Consider the following 18830-nt stretch of genomic DNA (forward strand, 5'->3'; position numbering starts at 1 on the left):
CAAAACAAGAAAACAGTCCTGGGAAAAAGGGAAGTTTACATTTAGAGTTCAAATAATCTAAAACAATTTCAAATTTTGCAATGGAATTATGAAATCTAAAAAGAGAAAGAATAAAAGAGTATATTCAACTAAATCATTTGTTCTTATGCCTTTAATGTTACGTATTTCTTCTTACTATACAATTCAGCAAGTGATGATTCACAATATCTGTATTATCTTATAAGCAAATTACTTAGGTTATAAGGTATAGTGTTATGTGTTTTATCAGCAGAATACTTGTATTATGGTTACAGTATTAATAATGATCATGCACCAATAAGCTTTCCAAGTCAGAAATTATTTCGATTACTTACCAGTGAAGTTCTTTAGTATTGGATCCCTTTGCAGATCTTTGTTCTTTAGCAGTATTTTTAACTTTCATTTATTTATTTACTCATTTTGACTACCTCTTCAAATACTGCAGAACTGCTGAATCATTAAGTTTCAGGTATGTAAGCGTGAGCACTAGCGCATGCATTGAGTGTGAGTCAAACTCCACTATATGTCTGCATATATGTAAGCATCACACACCCCCTCAGTACTGTTGGTACCAAGTATAAACATCCAACAGTCCAGGGACATCAGAGAACTAACAAATTTTATGAAGGGGATAACTCAACAGGAGAATAATACCACTTAGAGGATAATGTTCTTCATATTCTCCTAACTTGGCATCTCTACCACTTTACTGAACTGCTTTTAAGGTATTACGAATTTTGGTTCCAGGGAAATGAGGGACAAAAAACAGAGGAAATGTTGCATAGTTTCATAAAATCTTTGGCATACAAATTGAAGCAGTAATATTTGAAATTGTGGTAGATCAGGAGAAAAAGAAGCATAGCCCAATGGCAGTCAGTAGGTGTGAATCACCCTAATTTATGAAAATCACTTTGCTTTGGCAAAATGTGTTTTAAAGCTACCCAGGAGCCAAATTAATTGTATACTCACATACAACACACATACCACACACAAGTAAAGAGAAAAATTATATAGTCATCCAATGGGCATACTCATTTTTGACTACTTGGGTGCTTTCTTTTATATCCACTCCTGTGAGGCTAACTAAAACAAAAATTACACTCAAATAACTCTAAAATCTGTTCATACCAATTGTAGGCAAGTCATTCTCCTGGATAATGAAGGCCCAGATGAAGAAAAAACTTTACTTAAACAGACTGATACAAATTTTCATTTCAAGATAAGCAGGCATCCTAGAACATGGTTCTCAAAATGGGGTCCCCAAAACCCTTTCAGAGGATCACAAAATCAAAACTACTTTCATAAAAATACCAAGATTATCTATGCCTTTTTCAATGTATTGATATTCGCACAATGGTGCAGAAACAGTGGTGGGTGAAACTGCTGGGGCTTTTTTATGAACCTAGTCAGTGGCACTGAATTCTGTTGGTGGTCATCATGTTCTTCCCCACTACATATTCACAGTAAAATAAATGCTGTTCTTCTCAGCAGTTTTTTTACTTTTGCTATTATTTTTTTCTCAAGTAGGCTCCATATCCAGCATGGGGCTTGAACTCATAACCCTGAGATCAAGAGTCACATGCTCTACAGATGGAGCCAGTCAGGCGCCCCAGCTGTATTTTTAATTTTGAAAAGTTATTTTTCACAAAAACACGTGGCAATGTCAGTTATTATTTTTAAATGCAGTATTAAGTAATTTTTAAAATTGTCTCCATTTTAATTTCTAGCATGGTAAATATTGATAGGTATAGCCTGTATTTATAAACAAAAATTCTATAGGGTCTTCAAGAATTTTTAAGTGTCTAAAGAGTCCTGAGACCAAAAGTTTAAGAACCACTGCCAAAGGATTACCTAGCTTTTACAGGAGATGGAAAATGAAACAAAACAGAACATGGAATAAAGATTTTGAAATTCAGTGATGTGCTTGGCAGATGAAATAACAGGAAAAGAAATAAAAATTAAAAGCATGGTAGGAACCCCAGATTTTGGTGTTCGGATATTACGAGCAAAATTACATTAAGAACTTGAACATCTTAGTTTGCTTATTTGAGTAGAAACACTACTTAAGCCTAGAGAATACTCCATGGTTGGGTCTGTCTGCCTATTTCAGTTACAATTTAGTATGTTATCCACAGTTTGTTTTTGTGTTTTTTTTTTTTTGGAGGCGTGGGGTTAAGTAGGGGTCCAGTTTGTGTGAAATAAACTGGTATGAATTCTTATTGCTGGAAGCAAATGATTAAGTTTAATCACCTTTTCTCATTGCCCAAAGAAAGCTTGTAAATGGACTTCAAAGGATGATAGGTGACACTCTCATGATATTATGAATGGTATCAGGAGTATGACTTTTGAATCAAAAACTAACTGGAAGACATTCTTAGAACCAGAAATAGTTCACATTCTCTAGAATTGAAAAAGTGTAACAGAGCAGGACTGAGAATTTTTTGCATCCTTCAATGAATACCAACCAGCAACTCCAGGGGAAAGTTTATCAGAACTCAACAAACACAATTCACAAAATGCAACCCAGGCTTGTACATAGCAAACACTTATGTGTGAAAGACAGTCTTTAGACAGCACAATGTCATAAATGTCTGAAGACTTTTAAAGATTGCTCCTGACACACATCACAGACAAATACTGACCAAAATACAGAATTACAAAATATCAAGATGACACGGGCCCTACATGATCTATGGGGAGGAAGAGGAAGAAAGGCACTGAGGGGGTGCAATACAGATGCATATACAAAGAGATATAAGGCAATCAACGCATGCGCTGGTGTGAACACTTACCTACCTACATTTGAATTTCAATGGTTCCAAGTTCTTCAGGTCACACTCATGGAAACTCCAAAGAATGGAGATCTGGAGAGAAGATCTTAAGTTGAAGAACCTTTTTCCCCCTGAGTTTTAAGTTTAATGTTTAAAACATTGGTATAGATAGATTATAGGTCCAGAAAAGAATCCCAGTAACTCAACTGAAGTTATGTTGATCCGTATTATAAAGAATAAGTTCCATAAGAAGACTGCAACACATGTTTACCTTATTCATAAGAAAAGGTACTTACAGACAGTAAGATTATTAAGCTTATCAGTTAATTAGGACTTAATGATGAAACTTTGTCAAAATAAAACATATACAATTCAAAATACATAGTTTCTACATCAGTATGTATATATAGTATACTATTCATAGTAAAGAAGTACAATATTACTATTTACAGGCTTGCATAAAAAAATCTATAATCAAGTAAATTATACACAGCTGACACAATAAACACAGAAAAATATAAATCTTGTTGACTTATAATACAAATTAGATAAAAACCATTTGGGCATAACAAAGACTGAAGAAAATTGCCCCTGACTAATGATATATATATTTCCAAAAAAGAATACAAAAATTTAAAATGACATAAAACAGTGAATAGAAATGTTAAGTTCAGACAAGTTGTAGGGAAATAATGAAAAGTAAGCTGACTTTACAGCTATCAAGAGGATGATTTGACGTTAAAAACTTTGCACATCCACATATGCAGGTACAGTTTTCAATTACTTATTACTTAATATCTTTTTGTTGGCTGATGGAGAAAAATGGAGGAAAGTGGAGAACTTTTATTCTAAACCTAATAATGAGCATATAAAAGGAAAAATGTTTACAATTATTTTAAAAGCCATCTTTAAATCAAAATATGCATTATATGTTCTATACCCAGGTTATCCCTATAGTTTTAGCCCCAGGTTATACATTTCAATGACAAATAGTATTTCAGTGAAAAAATAAAATAAAAATTCATTAGCACTGAGAATACTAGAGGTTTAAAACAATACATCTACCCAATTGTTTTCTAACAGTTAAATAAAAAATATAAAAGAATTCAAACTTTTTTCCTAGATTCTGGAAATAAGACTCTATAAGAGCAAAATCTCCCTTTTGTATGTTTTAGAAATAATGAAAAAACAAGTGAGTATGACATAAAATAATAGTAAAAACAAAACCCCAAAGCAAAATCACAAGAGAAAGGAAAAGTGTTTTTTATTATTCTTAAGTGACCTACACATATACTGTTCTCAATCCAATGACACGTAGAGTGATTATGTCTTAACATAGTAGGTAATTTCTCCCCCACGTGGACTCCCTTCACGTCAAATTACTACTACAGATCAACTCTTGTCTAATGCGTACTGGTACCAAGGAAATTTCTACAGATAAGTCTACTACGATTAAAGGAAACGCTATACTTTCATCTCAGAAAGACTGTCTTTTAAAGATCAAAACTTTTTTGTTTTCTTTTAAGAGAACTACTGCCAGCTGTTGCTTAAGCAGCTCTTAGTGGGAGAAATATATCTGTCTCTGCTCTCAAATGGCATTGCCAAAAGGAAGGCCATATCCATAGGAGGTGTAAACTTAAGTCTATAGTTTTGTATAGCAAATTAAGCTCATTGCCAGGTTAATTTATACCACCACATGTATATCTTACAAACAGATTATGTTTAAAAACAAGAATTATTTGTTTTACAGAAGGATTTACTGGCTAAAAAAACCCCCAAATATTACTAGTTACACTGAAGCATTACTATTATTAAGTTTTTACACTTTAATATTAAACAGATGTTCTTCACAATACACAGCTATGTTAAAAGATACATCTACATAACCAAGAGATTTCTGGCCAATCCCCATTTTCAAGCAGTATTTATTTAAAAATTTTTCATTTAACAAAATACAGGCAATTTTGTCTTAACTGGATTTTACTTGTAGTTAGAAAGCAGTATTACTAATTTCTATATGAGTGATTTTATGTATGATACTTCTCTGCCTTGAGTTTCTCTCTGAATGGCTATTTTAAGCAGTCCACATTGAAAATGGACTGATACGTGGCCCAAATCCATTATTTGCCTCTGGCTTTAGCCTTAGCTCCTGGAAGGCCAAACATCTGAATACTTACTTCAGTGGTATTTCCTACAAACATATACACAGTCAACAAACATGGGCTTGATACCATCATGTTTCAATATAGAAACAGTATAAAAACAGTATAAAACAAGGCCTAGTCTTTCACTTTTACTGTTACTACCTAAATATTCATTTTTATTTTTTATTATTTATTTATTTTTTAATAGAAATTCTTTTTTTTTTTTAAGATTTTATTTATTTATCAGAGAGAGAGAGAGGGGGAGAGAGAGAGCACAGGCAGACAGAATGGCAGGCAGAGGCAGAGGGAGAAGCAGGCTCCCTGCTGAGCAAGGAGCCCGATGTGGGACTGGATCCCAGGATGCTGGGATCATGACCTGAGCCGAAGGCAGCTGCTTAACCAACTGAGCCACCCAGGCATCCCTATTTTTTATTTTTAAAAAAAGATTTTATTTATTTGACACAGAGACAGAGAGAAAGCACAAGTAGGCAGAGCAATAGCATAAGAGGGAGAAGCAGGCTCTCCTCTGAGCAGGGAACCTGATGTGGGGCTTGATCCCAAGACCGTGGGATTATGACCTGAGCCCAAGGCAGCAGCTTAACCAACTGAGCCACCTAGGTGCCCCTAAATATTCATTTTTAAATACAGGTAAGCATTCCATATATAGAGAAAATCTCCCTATGTGCTTCATATGCTGAAATTCTGTCATTCAGTTGAAATATATATTTATACTGCAGTATTTAAAATGTGGCAATAACTAATAATGGTGAACTATGCAAATGTAAAAAAATTAAATCAAGGCAGAATAACCGAGGTCAGATTTCCTACTATCTTTAGAATTTACAACATAAAATAAATGTTAGGAGCTGTTTTTAATTTTTAGTTACTTAATTTTGTTCAGGCCATGAATCTTTTAAAAAGAAGTGCAAATTGAGAATTCTTTATATCTTGTGATGATGAATTAAAGTCAGAAAGCCAACCCTGCCAACTCAAATTTTCACTATGAGGCAAATCTCGAAAATAATCTTCAATAACATCTATGATTAAATATCTTCAATCCAGACATAAATCAAATAAAGAAAAACACGTTAGTGAATGAGGAACCCCAAACATATCTGTTACACTACTGCCTTTAGTTATAATTTGGTATCTACTTAGTATCACAATGCTAAATGCACCATTATGATTATAAGAAAATCTAGGAAGCTAAAATTGCTAAGTAGTATTTCTGTAATATAAAGCCAAACCTTAAATCATTAATGAAAAAACTGTAACAATAATTTCATTTTTTGTAATAAAATTTCAGATCTTACATTCAGAAGTTCATTCTATAATGGTCAAAGCTAAACATTAATGCCACTACTTGACCATGTGGAATTAAACTGAATGTGCGTTTTGTATACTTCTACTAAAAAACAAATTCTTAGCTTATCCATTAAGTAAGAGCATTATTATAGTAATTTTTTAGAAGGACTATGATGAAAATCTAAGCTAATCCAAATTTAATAGACTGAATTAGCAGGAGGCACAAGAACAACTAACTGTTCTGTCTTTCAGTAAAACAATTTCTTTAAAATGATATTTGTAGCAGAACTTTTTTTTTTTTTTTAATTTATTCATTTGACAGAGAGAGATCACAAGTAAGCAGAGAGGCAGGCAGAGAGAGAGGAAGGGAAGCAAGCTCCCTGCTGAGCAGAGAGCCGGATGCGGGAACTTGATCCCAGGACCCTGAGATCATGACTTGAGCCCAAGGCAGAGGCTTAACCCACTGAGCAACCCAGGCGCCCCTGTAGCAGAACTTCTTGAGCTCAACCTGGCTGAGTAAGTAAGAATGCTCTGTTAGACAAACAGTAAAAATTCAGAAATTTTTTACAAAGAGAAAATGGTAAATAAAGAATTATACCATCTATTTTTTTAAAGCCTAAATGACCATAAAAGTCTTATAGTACAATCTGTTTAACACAGAGTATTTTAATTTGACATACTGGACTTCAAAAGATGCAAACTTAAAAGCACATCTCCCTGGCCTTTATAAACAAGGGGGTGGGGAATAAACAGAAAATACACTGAAATGGTATACTGGCAAATTAATATGGGGAAAAGACAATAAGTTACAAAGATAAAATTTTGTATTTTGATTTTTTTTACCTTAAAGTTAGGTAAACATTTTTTAGTATTTAGGAATTATGTATAATTATTAATTAGCTTGTACCCATAGTAAATAAACTATGGAAACAGTTCCTCACTTACGCAAATCAAATCATTTTCTAAACATCTAATATCTAGGAAGTATTCTTTCTCACCTGTAATAAACTTAAAAATAAACGAGTAGCTCAGGCCAAAGTGCTTTTTAGTTTTTAATCAGGATTATTCCTTATTAACTTCCATTCTTTCTATTTTAAGTAGGAAGTAAAACTAAGCCAGTGACTAGACTGAAGTTACCAGGAAAATGATTAATACTAAGATTAAAATTGTGAAATTGTTGCTATTGGTTGAAATGAAGGTAGCAGATATAATTAATTACATTAATTGTAATGTAGCTACAGTTAATTACATTAATTACATATCAAGTAACCTTTATGTTAGAGAGAAAATACTTTACAGGCCTATTTTAAACAAATGAATTTATATACTGGACTGAATACTTAAATTCAATTGTTACACTCCAGTAATATACCCATGCATTTGTGCTCGATTTCCTAGAACACAGAGAGCGCCTCCCTTCAAACACAGTTTACTTATCATGAGTCTGTACAGCAAATAAATGTGAGAATTATTATTAGAGTATCCCAGAGAGATTTTAGGAGCCGCGAGAAATTAGTTTTTCGGTAACAGGGAACTATTAAGATATTAGAGAAAAATCAGCTCTATTTGAAAAAGCATATATACATATACAATTAAATATAGATCACATGTATACACATATATATCCTCAAACTGAAATCCAAATATCCAATATACATATTTTTTAAACTGCTATCATATATATACATATTTCACATATATACAATACAGCTTATATAAAGAAACCAGTCATGAACTGTGTATATTATGTTAATCATTTGAGAAGGAAACTAATTTTTCCTTCCTTGATGGCACCTTTATTTCTTCTGTTTCTGTCTTATGGCACAGCTTATGTACAACAAGTAACTTTAGTCCTTGCTTTAGTGCTTACCATCAATAATTTTAAGAATTATATGCTAGGTGAAATAAGTCAAGCAGAAAAAGACAATTATCATATGGTTTCACTCATTTGAGGAACATAAGGACTAGCATGGAGGACATTAGGAGAAGGAAGGGTAAAATGAAAGGGGGAAATCAGAGGGGGAGAGGAACCATGGGAGACTGTGGACTACAAGAAACAAACTGAGGGTTTTAGAGGGGAGGGGGTGAAGAGATTGGTAGGCCCCTGTGATGGGTATTAAGGAGGGCATGGACTGCAAGGAAAACTGTGTTATACGCAAACAATGAATCATGGAACATTACATCAAAAATTAACGATGTACTGCATGGTGATTACAAAATATAATAAAATAAAAAGTCAGACTTTGAAAAATAAAAGAAAAAGAATTATAACAGACTTTTCCCTATATTTTATGTCTCTAGCATAGGTATATTCAGGAAAAAAATTAAATTCTCAATTACAGAGTTTTCCAAGAGATATTTAATGATTAATCACGGTCACCATGGTTATTACATATTATAGGTAAGATAACAAAAATGGTGACCATCAACAGATACCTGAACAAGGTATTAAATAACTCCGGTGCTTTGCTTTTGATTACTGGTTTGCTTCCATTCAAACTGCGAGCAATTTTCAAGTATACATGCACAGATTTTTTTTTTTTAAGTTTGTGGATCACCTACAGTAAATTTTTCACCACCATCAGGATATTTTCAATGCTACTTTTTGCTACTACAATGAACATGAATAGGGAATATCAAGTAACATAGTGGGCAAATTTATAATGCTTCTAAATTAATAAAATATATTCCAAAAACCCATTTTTCTTCCAAGTACTGATTTTGTTAATAAAAAATTTTTAGACAATACTAAATATCCAGAAGTCAATGAATATTTGCCAAACTTCTACTATAAGCTAAAACGGTGTTATGTTTGAAAATAAATCTGAACAGAAGTTTTAGTCTTTGCTGCAATATTTTGGCATTGGGTAACCAAAGGTAGAAAAAAAGATACCCAAGAAACTAATGAGATAAAAATACCTATAATAATAGGATTGAGTTTATTGTTTATAGGATAAGTAAAAAAAAGATGAAGAAAATATAGGAAGTTCTGCATATTTCCTCAAACTGACTATCAAACTGTCAACATGTTTTGCTCTAACCAGAACTGTCAAACACTGAGACTATTTTGGAGAGCCACAGAATTGAAGAGTGCTTTTATGCCATGTGAAAAACAGGTATGATTTTCCCCAAAAGGATAAATTTTAAATGAGTTTTACTGAAAAAAAAAAAAAAAAAAAGTTTTTCTTATTCTATTTAAACATGATTTATTTATATAATATTATGGATACAACTTTTCTGGCTAAGCAATTATATATAACTTTTTCTATTCAGATATTCTACACTTACGAGTTTGGGTATAAAAATTTCTAATTGCTTCACAAATGGGGAAACAAAAGCATATATTCAGCTCATAGCTTAACAGCGTATTGTCCTGAGCTGGTTCAAGATTTTAAAACTCATGAACCTGGAGTTTTATACAGTTTCATCAAAGGGTACAAAAACACCTTTACCACATACATATTTTTATAATTTATCTGTCTTACATGTGGTTAGGAATTTTTTTTATTCTCTACTTAATGGATTTAAAAATTGAATATGCTCACAGTTGTCCACCAGATGGACAGGAATCAAGATATCTTAAGTATCAGTTTGGTGTCAATTTACTTTTAGGACTAATATAAAAATTTAAAAATTTAAATTATAAATATAAATTTAAATTATAAATATAAATATTTAAAAATATCATCAAAGAAACTATGTTGGTAGATCTTTGTGACCATTTTCAGCACTCTCTCATCTTTACATTAAAAAAAATTAATCTGTGAAGCTAAAGGAATAACTCCCTATGAACAAGGCTTAAGCTCTTGGGGCTAAGGACACCGTTAACTTTTCTGGTAGAGTAATAATTTATCACTCAACTTCTCTACTCAGTTACCAGCAGAGGCTTATGTACTGAAATGCAATAGTAAATACACATAAAAAGGAACTTCACAAGATGGGATTGGGAGGGAGACAAACCATAAGTGACTCTTAATCTCACAAAACAAACTGAGGGTTGCTGGGGGGAGGGAGGTTGGGAGAAGGGGGGTGGGGTTATGGACATTGGGGAGGGTATGTGCTATGGTGAGTGCTGTGAAGTGTGTAAACCTGGCAATTCACAGACCGGAACCCCTGAGGATAAAAATATATTATATGTTTATAAAAAATTAAAACATTTTTTTAAAAAAGGAACTTCATTTTTCCGTGCCAATAAAAACTGACCCATGAATTTCAAAAAGCTCTATTTTTTTTCCTCAGTGATTCATCTAGGGGTACACAGTCAGTATCAAATGATCTAAAGTTAGCCACAACGACATAATATTTAAGTAGGCAGATCTTTAAACACACATTTTAAAGAAGAGAGTAATCAACAGAACAACAAAGATACAATAATTAAGCAAAATGAAAAGAATATAATTTAAGTTTAAGAGTATTAGGGAGAAAAAGAAGCACTTCACAAACTGTGATCCCCATGACAGACAAATGTAAATGCAAGCAGAGGAAAGAAGACAGTTACATGTTTGGCACCTGTTTAAAAAACTGAAGATAACTTGACTTCTATTTTATCTAATAACTTTTGAAAGCTTCACTCAAATCACAGGTTTACAATAATGGAACAAAAACATTTCTGCTCTGATAATGTTCTGAGAAAGTTAATCAGGGTTTCCAAAATATTTAAGTTATTTTTGGGAATACTTGCCAGGAAAAAAGCCTACCCTTAACAAAACAAATACATTATACATTTCAATTATGGACTCTGCATGTTGTTAATCATTTCCTTCTCAATACACATATGTCTACACATTGTGATATCCTACTGTAGGGACTCAAAAGGAAATCAGTTTCCTTTGGATTAGAATGAGGGATATTTTTAAAGACCATTTGGCCATTTGATATGCTTTTATGCAGATCTTTGAACTAAACAACGAGTGTAAATCCATAACAAGACTAATCCTTTTATATCCAAAGCTGCTCTAATAACTTCATGGCTAGTTTCTTTCATTTATCTTTCTAAACCATTCTTCCACTTAGCATCTTGTCCCACTTTTTCAGGTGTCCAAGATGAATACCCAATGAAGATGGGTGTCCAAGATGTCCCAAATGAAGCTAAAGTACCATAAGCAACTGGCCAATGATTGCTTCATGCAATTCAGATATGTGTGCATAATGGTCAAATTTCAATTATTTAAGAACCAGCTATTCATTTTATGGATCATGCAGACTCATTCTGTTTCTACTGTACATTTTTTCTTCAAAAGTGATTCCACTACGGGGGAGAAAAAAAGTGGTAGCTGGCCCTATAAAGGCTACAATTTGTTATTATCTTGAGTTTAAATGGCTAGCCATTTGTCAATTAAAAACCATTTATTACTATTATTGGAAATTTTAATTCAGAGGTGTAAAAACAGGTATCCTTTGTATAGGATATGACCTGAGAACACATTCTAAGTTTAGCTTGTACCGTGCTAAAAAAGTGCATGTAATCCAACATTTAAAAATCAGACATCACATGAAAAGCTACATTTGCAGCTCCCCCCACACCCCCATCTCCAAATGAAAAGATATGGAAGTAGCTGGCCAAATTGCCATACAGAAACTATAGACTAGAGGAGGGTAGGGGCTCTCCCTGTTCAATGGGACAAGGGCTACAGTCCCCACTGTTTGTGCTTGTCACTAACACCAAGGACAATGTCAGTAGCCATTCATCATCAATGTTTATCTTTTTTTTTTTTTAATTATTGAGAATATTTCTTTGGACTCATGACTACCAAAAGTGAAAAATGAAAAATATGCCTAAAGTTTCCTGGGTTTCTAGAACACATGAAAATGAAGAATAATATTACATGTTCAATATGCAAGTAAAATAGGTCTCTGTCAAAGACTAAAGCTTAAGATGCCATTATAAAACAAACCACAAAAAGATCTGAAGAGTGATATAGCCCAGAAATCTATCAGAGTTTTTGAGTGTTCAATACATGCTGTAATTCATACAAGATGATACAATTTTTGTGACATTTAAAAGTATAGCGAAGCTTTCCTATCACCATTTTTATGTTCACTTAATTAACAACCATATAGGTTATCTGAAAATTTTGACATGTCATTTGTTGCCAAGTTCTAAGAATGTTTTACAGAGAAAAGAAACTTCTATTAAATTTCTAAAATCAGAAACCACAATTACTCTTTATTTTTCTAATGCCAGATTTTATTAAAAGATTGTTTTCTATTCTGACAAGTAAATCTAGTATCTAGATAAAATAATTTTACTAATATAGTGTCTGTGTTTTAAAGCTACTCCTGCTATTAATATAAAGTAATAAACATGAAACTATTTTAATACTGCTTATTTCGAAATTGTGTGTGAAAAATATTATAGCATACCATTATGTTGTTTTCGTTTTGGGTATTAACATGGGTAACCCTTCAAAAACGTGTCCCAGTTAATAAATTAGAACGTTCTATATTTTTGAAACACTGTGATTTAATGTTGGCTAATTATTAATTTTACTTGTCACTTATGAATTCTTTGCTCATAATTTTTCTGAATATTTTTGGTCTGTGCTATAGTAATGATTATTTTTAATCTTCCCCCAGAGATAAAGCAAGTTTTCAATTTTGTTTACCATTCTCATTGCTATAGTTCATCAGCATGCCACAAAAGACAGTCAAGAGCTTCTCATTGGCGGGATCTGTTATACTGCACAGTGACCTTAAATGGTCAATTACAATCTGTGCACCACCTGCTTGGTCAACTGCACTTCTGCCCTCATCTGTAAAACAAAGAGTTAAATTAAAAATAAAAGAAAAAAGAAATGTACCTTACAATTTCAAATATAAAACATAACAATGTTATTTCTTATTTAGTGAGTAAGTAGAAAATAAACCTAGACTGGGCATTAAATGTCTTTTTGGAAAAACAAAACAAGTAAACATGGAAATGGGGGTGGGATGGGGACAAGAGACAATCACTTATTCAGAGAAAAAAGTTTATTCTCACTGACATCACAAAGGAGCTTAAAGAACTCTGTGTCCTAGGAATGTATGACTATCACATGTGAAAATTTTCACCTGCTCTTTCACAAATTAAAATTGTGTAAGAGAAAAAAACCAGGAACTAATATTTTATAGAATTTTTTTTTTTTTCCTGAGCTTGGAAACCATCTATCAGTGTTTTTCGAAGTTAGTTGTTATCAAAGAAAACCATCTAACCCACATAATAATTCTATATCACAGTAAGCATCCTTTTAATGGCATCACTATAGTCCACAAACATGCTCCTTTCTCAATTCTTGCTATTTTGTGTTTCATTTTTCCTTATTTCCTCCATTCTAGAACATACTAGTGTACTTCAACATTACAACCAGTGGTCAAAATGATGGCCAGATATACCTTCTGTTATGTATATATAAGTATTATATAGAAGAGATGTCATTTAATGATTGGAATATATAAAGAGCTTTAGAAAACTTTCTAACCCCTTAATGTAGGAATGGAAAGAGATGAAAGAAAGTATCTGTCTTTCTAAACCTGACTTTCCTCATATAAAAGATATGTGACAGCCATTAAGTATGAGCCACATATGTGATTTAAATTTACTAGTAGCCATATGAAAAAAAAACCAAAAACATGTAAAAAATTTAACAATCTATTTTATTAAGTCCAATAAAACATGATCCCAACATGCAATCAATATTTTAAACTGTCTTTTTTTGTGATAAATCTTTGAAATCTGAGTGTGCTTTACACTTACAGTCACATTTTAATTCAGACTAGCTATAATTCACAATTGTTTAATAGCCAAATCTGGCTTGTGGTCACCATATTGGGCAAGGCAGCTACAGAAGCATAGTACAAAAGGTCAGTAAAAGAAATGGCTCACAAGGGTATTATAACCGCTAAGTAAATGAAAGATTTTCATTTTTCTAATAAGAAAACTGAAACTAAGGTCATATCTTTATAATTGTTCCTGAATCATATTAGACAATGAAACAATATATATCAGTTCTTATGGTATACACACATACATACACACACCCTTACATAGCATGGCCTCGTAAATATTTGCTTGATAACTTTGAAAATTTTTCAGGAAATCCATACTAAAGTGAAATAACATATTTTTGTCCACTTAGCATTGTTGTGTTGTTATACAGTTGCAGAATGGGAACCTATGCTCGCCAGCTAATGAGATCACAGAAAACTACGAACTGTTAAAGTAACTAGTCAGATAAGCCAGTCAAGAACACTGGTCATATCCCATTTTGAAATTTAACATCCAAAGTTTCACTGTCCAATAACATAAATGTAAATTATCTCAATTGTTGGGCAATTTGTATGGGTATGATGTCAGAGAAAAGTGAACATTATGATTATAAATCTAAATGTTCAGACCTTAAATAATATAAATATACAATACATGCCATACCTAAAATGTGAAGCTTAAATAGTCTTTGATTCAGACTGCTGATTAAATATGGGCTTTCAAAATATAAATCACACAGGCTTAGGACTTAGAAATCTTAAGAGAACTGCTAAACTAAGCCTTAAATTCATATCCTAGCAAACTAAGACTTAGAAACTTTGTGGAGCCTATTTGTAGTGAATTTTAAAAGCAAAGCTGGCTTCCTAACACCAGTTAACCATCTGGGGTGCCTGGGTGGCTCAGTCAGTTAAATGTCTGCCTTTGGCTCAGGTCATGATATCAGCGTCCTAGAATAGAGCCCCTGTCTCAGGCTCCCTGCTCAATGGAGAGTCTGCTTCTCCCTCAGCCCTCCCTGCAACTCATGTTCTCATTCTTTTTCTTTCTAATAAATGAATAAAACTTAAAAAAATAAAGTTAACTATTCAATATTCAAAATATTCACTAATGCAATAAATTTCAATACAAATTTGTCCAACAAATCTGTTCATCAAATTTAATAATGCAGTAAAAAAGAATATAACTGCAATTGGAAGGCAAACCACATATTTATGTCTGAGAGCCACAGTGTTTTTCTTCTTTTCCTTTCCTTCCTTCTTCAGTTCCCTCCTCCGTCCCTGCTCTGTTTCGATTATTTACAACATAGCTTTTCACTCATGTATTATCATCAGTAGGTTACAGAACATAAACTTAATCTCTGTATTAGAAATTACATTATACCAAATCTGAGAAGAAAAATAAAGCACACATAATAATAGATAATCTAAGCTAAAAAGGTATTCACCACCACTATAGGAATGTTTCTGCAATTCCTTCCCCACCCCCCTCACATCACCTTTGACAAGTCATCCAGGGAAATACGGTTAAAGATAATTTATCAACATATTTTAAAGAATTAGAGGATGCAAAAGAATAAATGACAATGTTGTGTTCTATTACTCTACCAAAACCAGTGAAAGAATGTATTTACAGGTATCTTATGAATCATTTACAATACATACTAGATCATCTGTCATTGCACAAGTCCATATAAATTGTTCTCCCACAATAAAGGCAGCTCTGTAGTTTTATGTTACAATATTAAAATAAGTACTATTACTGTTCACTTAAAAATAATTTACAAAAGCTCCCTTATCCTAAACTTTATTTCTGAAATACAGGCTGACTGTAACTCTTCTCATAATAAATAACTCCTAACTTGTGAAGCATCCTGCACTGTCACTTCCAGAAATATATTTTAATTCCCCATAATTGTGAGTTATCCAAACACTGGTGAAAGTGCAGCCCACCAACTCTCTAGGCCCTGCTACATTCTCTAATGATGACTTGTCATATGAAGGAAGTTTCTAGCACAAATGTGATATTTCTTCACAGTAGGTAAGAGCAGAGCTAAAAATCTAAAGAGATACTACACTTCCATTACTCCTCAGGAGCCAAAACCAGGAAGCAATAAAACTTGTATGTCATGGTTATTATGTCTCACAAATGAGAAAAAAAAAATGTTATCAAAAAAAGTTACCAAGTTGATATTCCATTATCAGGTACAAGTATATGGTAAGGCTGAGGGAAAGACCTAAAGTAACCACTGAATACAATCACTGTGAACCGTAACAGTGTATTCTAATTTCAGATTTATTTGTATGTTTTCCCAACTAGGCTCCCTCTCTGTTCTGGGCAACAAATACCTAGTACATAGTAGACGCTTAGTATTTCCTGAATAAATGGGGCCTCTGCTTAGATTTTGGTAAATTATCATTCAACTAAAGGATGAATGTGAGTGTGTGTGTGTGTGTGTGTGTGTGTGTGTGTGTATGAGAGAGAGAGAGAGAGAGAATGAGAATGAAAATCACTTATGTGCTTTTATCTTCACCACCACAATATGGTTATGGAATAGTTTAGCTTTGCCTGTTTTTTGAACTTTCTTTGAATGTAATCACATTGCACTTATTCTTTTGTGCCTACCTTCTTGTACTCAATATTACATTTGTGAAATTCATCCATTCTGTTACATGCTTCCTGATATATAATATTCATTGTATGCACCCATCTCAATTACTGGCCTATTCTTCTAATGAGTGTTACTTGGGTTGTTCCTAGGTTTGGGCTATTCTTTATAATACACAGATGGTACTTTTGGTTCACTGAATTTGCATAACCTCCACTTTCTCCATAATGACAAACAGGTTGCCAAAGCCAGTGTCCACTCCCTGAAGCAGCATGTGAGTTCATTGCTTCACCCCTCCACTATTACTTGGGTATTATTTTATTTTTAAAATTTAGGAAATCTGGTAGGTAAGGTTGAACCTGTTCCAGACTATACAAAAGCCAGGTCTTTGCTGGCAGTCTACTTTACTGTACTTTCAATAAGGCAATTAATCTGGTATTGAGTGTAGATAGCATTACATGGGAAAACAAAAATAAAAACAAAACCCAACCCACAATAGTTCAAGCAGAAAAGGAGAGAAAGAAACAGATAAATGCAGAGATACACAGATGTTAGAATTTGAAAGAAAAAAATGGAAAGACAGCTAAGTAGCTTGTAAAAGGTGCCTATCAAGCCTATGTAAATATACGACTAGGTGCAATTCTGGAACTTTCTTACATTCATGCTTTATAGAAAAGCTTTATAATAACATGAGCAAATAAACTGTTGTTTGCTTTTTTTAATCATTTCTATCATCACTAGATTTCCAAAAGAGAAGATAAGGTCCAAGTATTTGAAAAAACTGAGGAAGCAGAATGGTACTAGATGTAAAAGCAGCCTATAATCTGCAATAGCAAATTTTATCTAAAATTAATTTTTTACAATTTAAAAAGTCTATGATTAACATGCTGCTTCCACTTGTGATTTAAACATCACCTTTTTCATATTTCTTCTCAAATTCTCAGTATGAAATACAAATTTAAAAATCCACTTAAAGGGGCGCCTGGGTGGCTTAGTGGGTTGGGCCTCTGCCTTCAGCTCGGGTCATGGTCCTGAGGTCCTGGGATCGAGGCTCGCATCAGGCTCTCTGCTCGGTGGGGAGCCTGCTTCCCCCTCTCCTTCTGCCTGCCTCTCTGCCTATGTGATCTCTCTCTCTGTGTCAAATGAATAAATAAAATTTTTTAAAAATTCTCTAAAAAAAAAAAATCCATTTAAAAACTTATGCCTACATACATAATTGATATTAGTTTCCTCCCACCCTCTGATTGTGTAACAAGGATCTTGGTTTCCTATGCATCCATTTGCTCAAATGTACTAGCCAAAGTTAAGGATCCTTTGTGACATTAGGAGTGGTCACTGTGGTGATGACTATGATGCACATCTCAGAAAACGGTGACATGAGAAAAATAAGCAGTAGGAGCTGATCACACAGTTCTCATCTAAATTTTGTTACAAATTACTACTGATAAACATGAGAAAAATATATATGTATGCAGATACTGTTAAATAAATTAGCTTTTGTGTTTTAAAAGAAATTGTATCAAATAAAAAGAGTTCACCTTTAACATTCTGAAGGGCCATAGGTTTGTGACCACCTTCCTCTCTGTTTTCTATAAAAGCCTCCTGCACATAATGATCTGCAAGAGCTAATTAATGATGCTGGCTGAACATAGGCTGCACACAACACTATAGTAAGTGCTAGCGTGCTTTGTATAATTAAAAGTGAACAGAGGATAAAGCTATAAAGGCTTTTTAAGGTTACTGATGGCAGAAATGAAAGCTAAGGCATGGAGAAGATAAATACAAATGACTTATATTGTAAATGTACTTTAGAGATATTATGATAAGTGACCTAAGAATATAAATTATAAACTTTATTTCTTTTTCCCCTTTTTACAACTCAGATTTTGCTTAAAGAGATCATGATTAAATACCAGCATTCTGAATTAAAACTTGGGAAATCTGAATTTTAATTCAATGTTCCCTCATTAAACACACACAAAAAAGTATAATGGAATACTTTGCCCTTCATTTCATTAAGACAACAGCACTGTCTAGTATCGATTAAGAATCTAGTTTTGGGGGCACCTGGGTGGCTCAGCTGATTAAGTGACTGACTGCCTTCAGCTCAGGTCATGATCCTGGTGTCCCGGGATCGAGTCCCGCCTCGGGCTCCCTGCTTGGCGGGGAGTCTGCTTCTCCCTCTGAACTCTTCCCTCTCATGCTCTCTTTCTCTCTCTCTCTCTCTCAAATAAATAAATAAAATC

At 33.2% G+C, this 18830-nt stretch overlaps 1 protein-coding gene across 6 annotated transcripts in view; it reads right to left on the reverse strand.

Annotated features, from left to right (window-relative positions):
• Window positions 1–18830, reverse strand: part of RAP1GDS1 (Rap1 GTPase-GDP dissociation stimulator 1) — a 150729-nt gene that overhangs the window by 38596 nt on the left and 93303 nt on the right. For 5 of the 6 annotated variants that reach the window (XM_059172530.1, XM_059172532.1, XM_059172528.1 and 2 more), the window contains one exon: window positions 12844–12990. The exons of the other annotated variant lie outside the window; for it this stretch is intronic. In XM_059172530.1, coding sequence (XP_059028513.1) covers window positions 12844–12990 — 147 coding nt within the window. The remainder of the gene's footprint in view (window positions 1–12843; window positions 12991–18830) is intronic. 6 annotated transcript variants of the gene reach the window in all.

This window comes from Mustela lutreola, chromosome 1 (assembly GCF_030435805.1).
Source record: "Mustela lutreola isolate mMusLut2 chromosome 1, mMusLut2.pri, whole genome shotgun sequence".
Lineage (NCBI taxonomy): Eukaryota > Metazoa > Chordata > Mammalia > Carnivora > Mustelidae > Mustela > Mustela lutreola.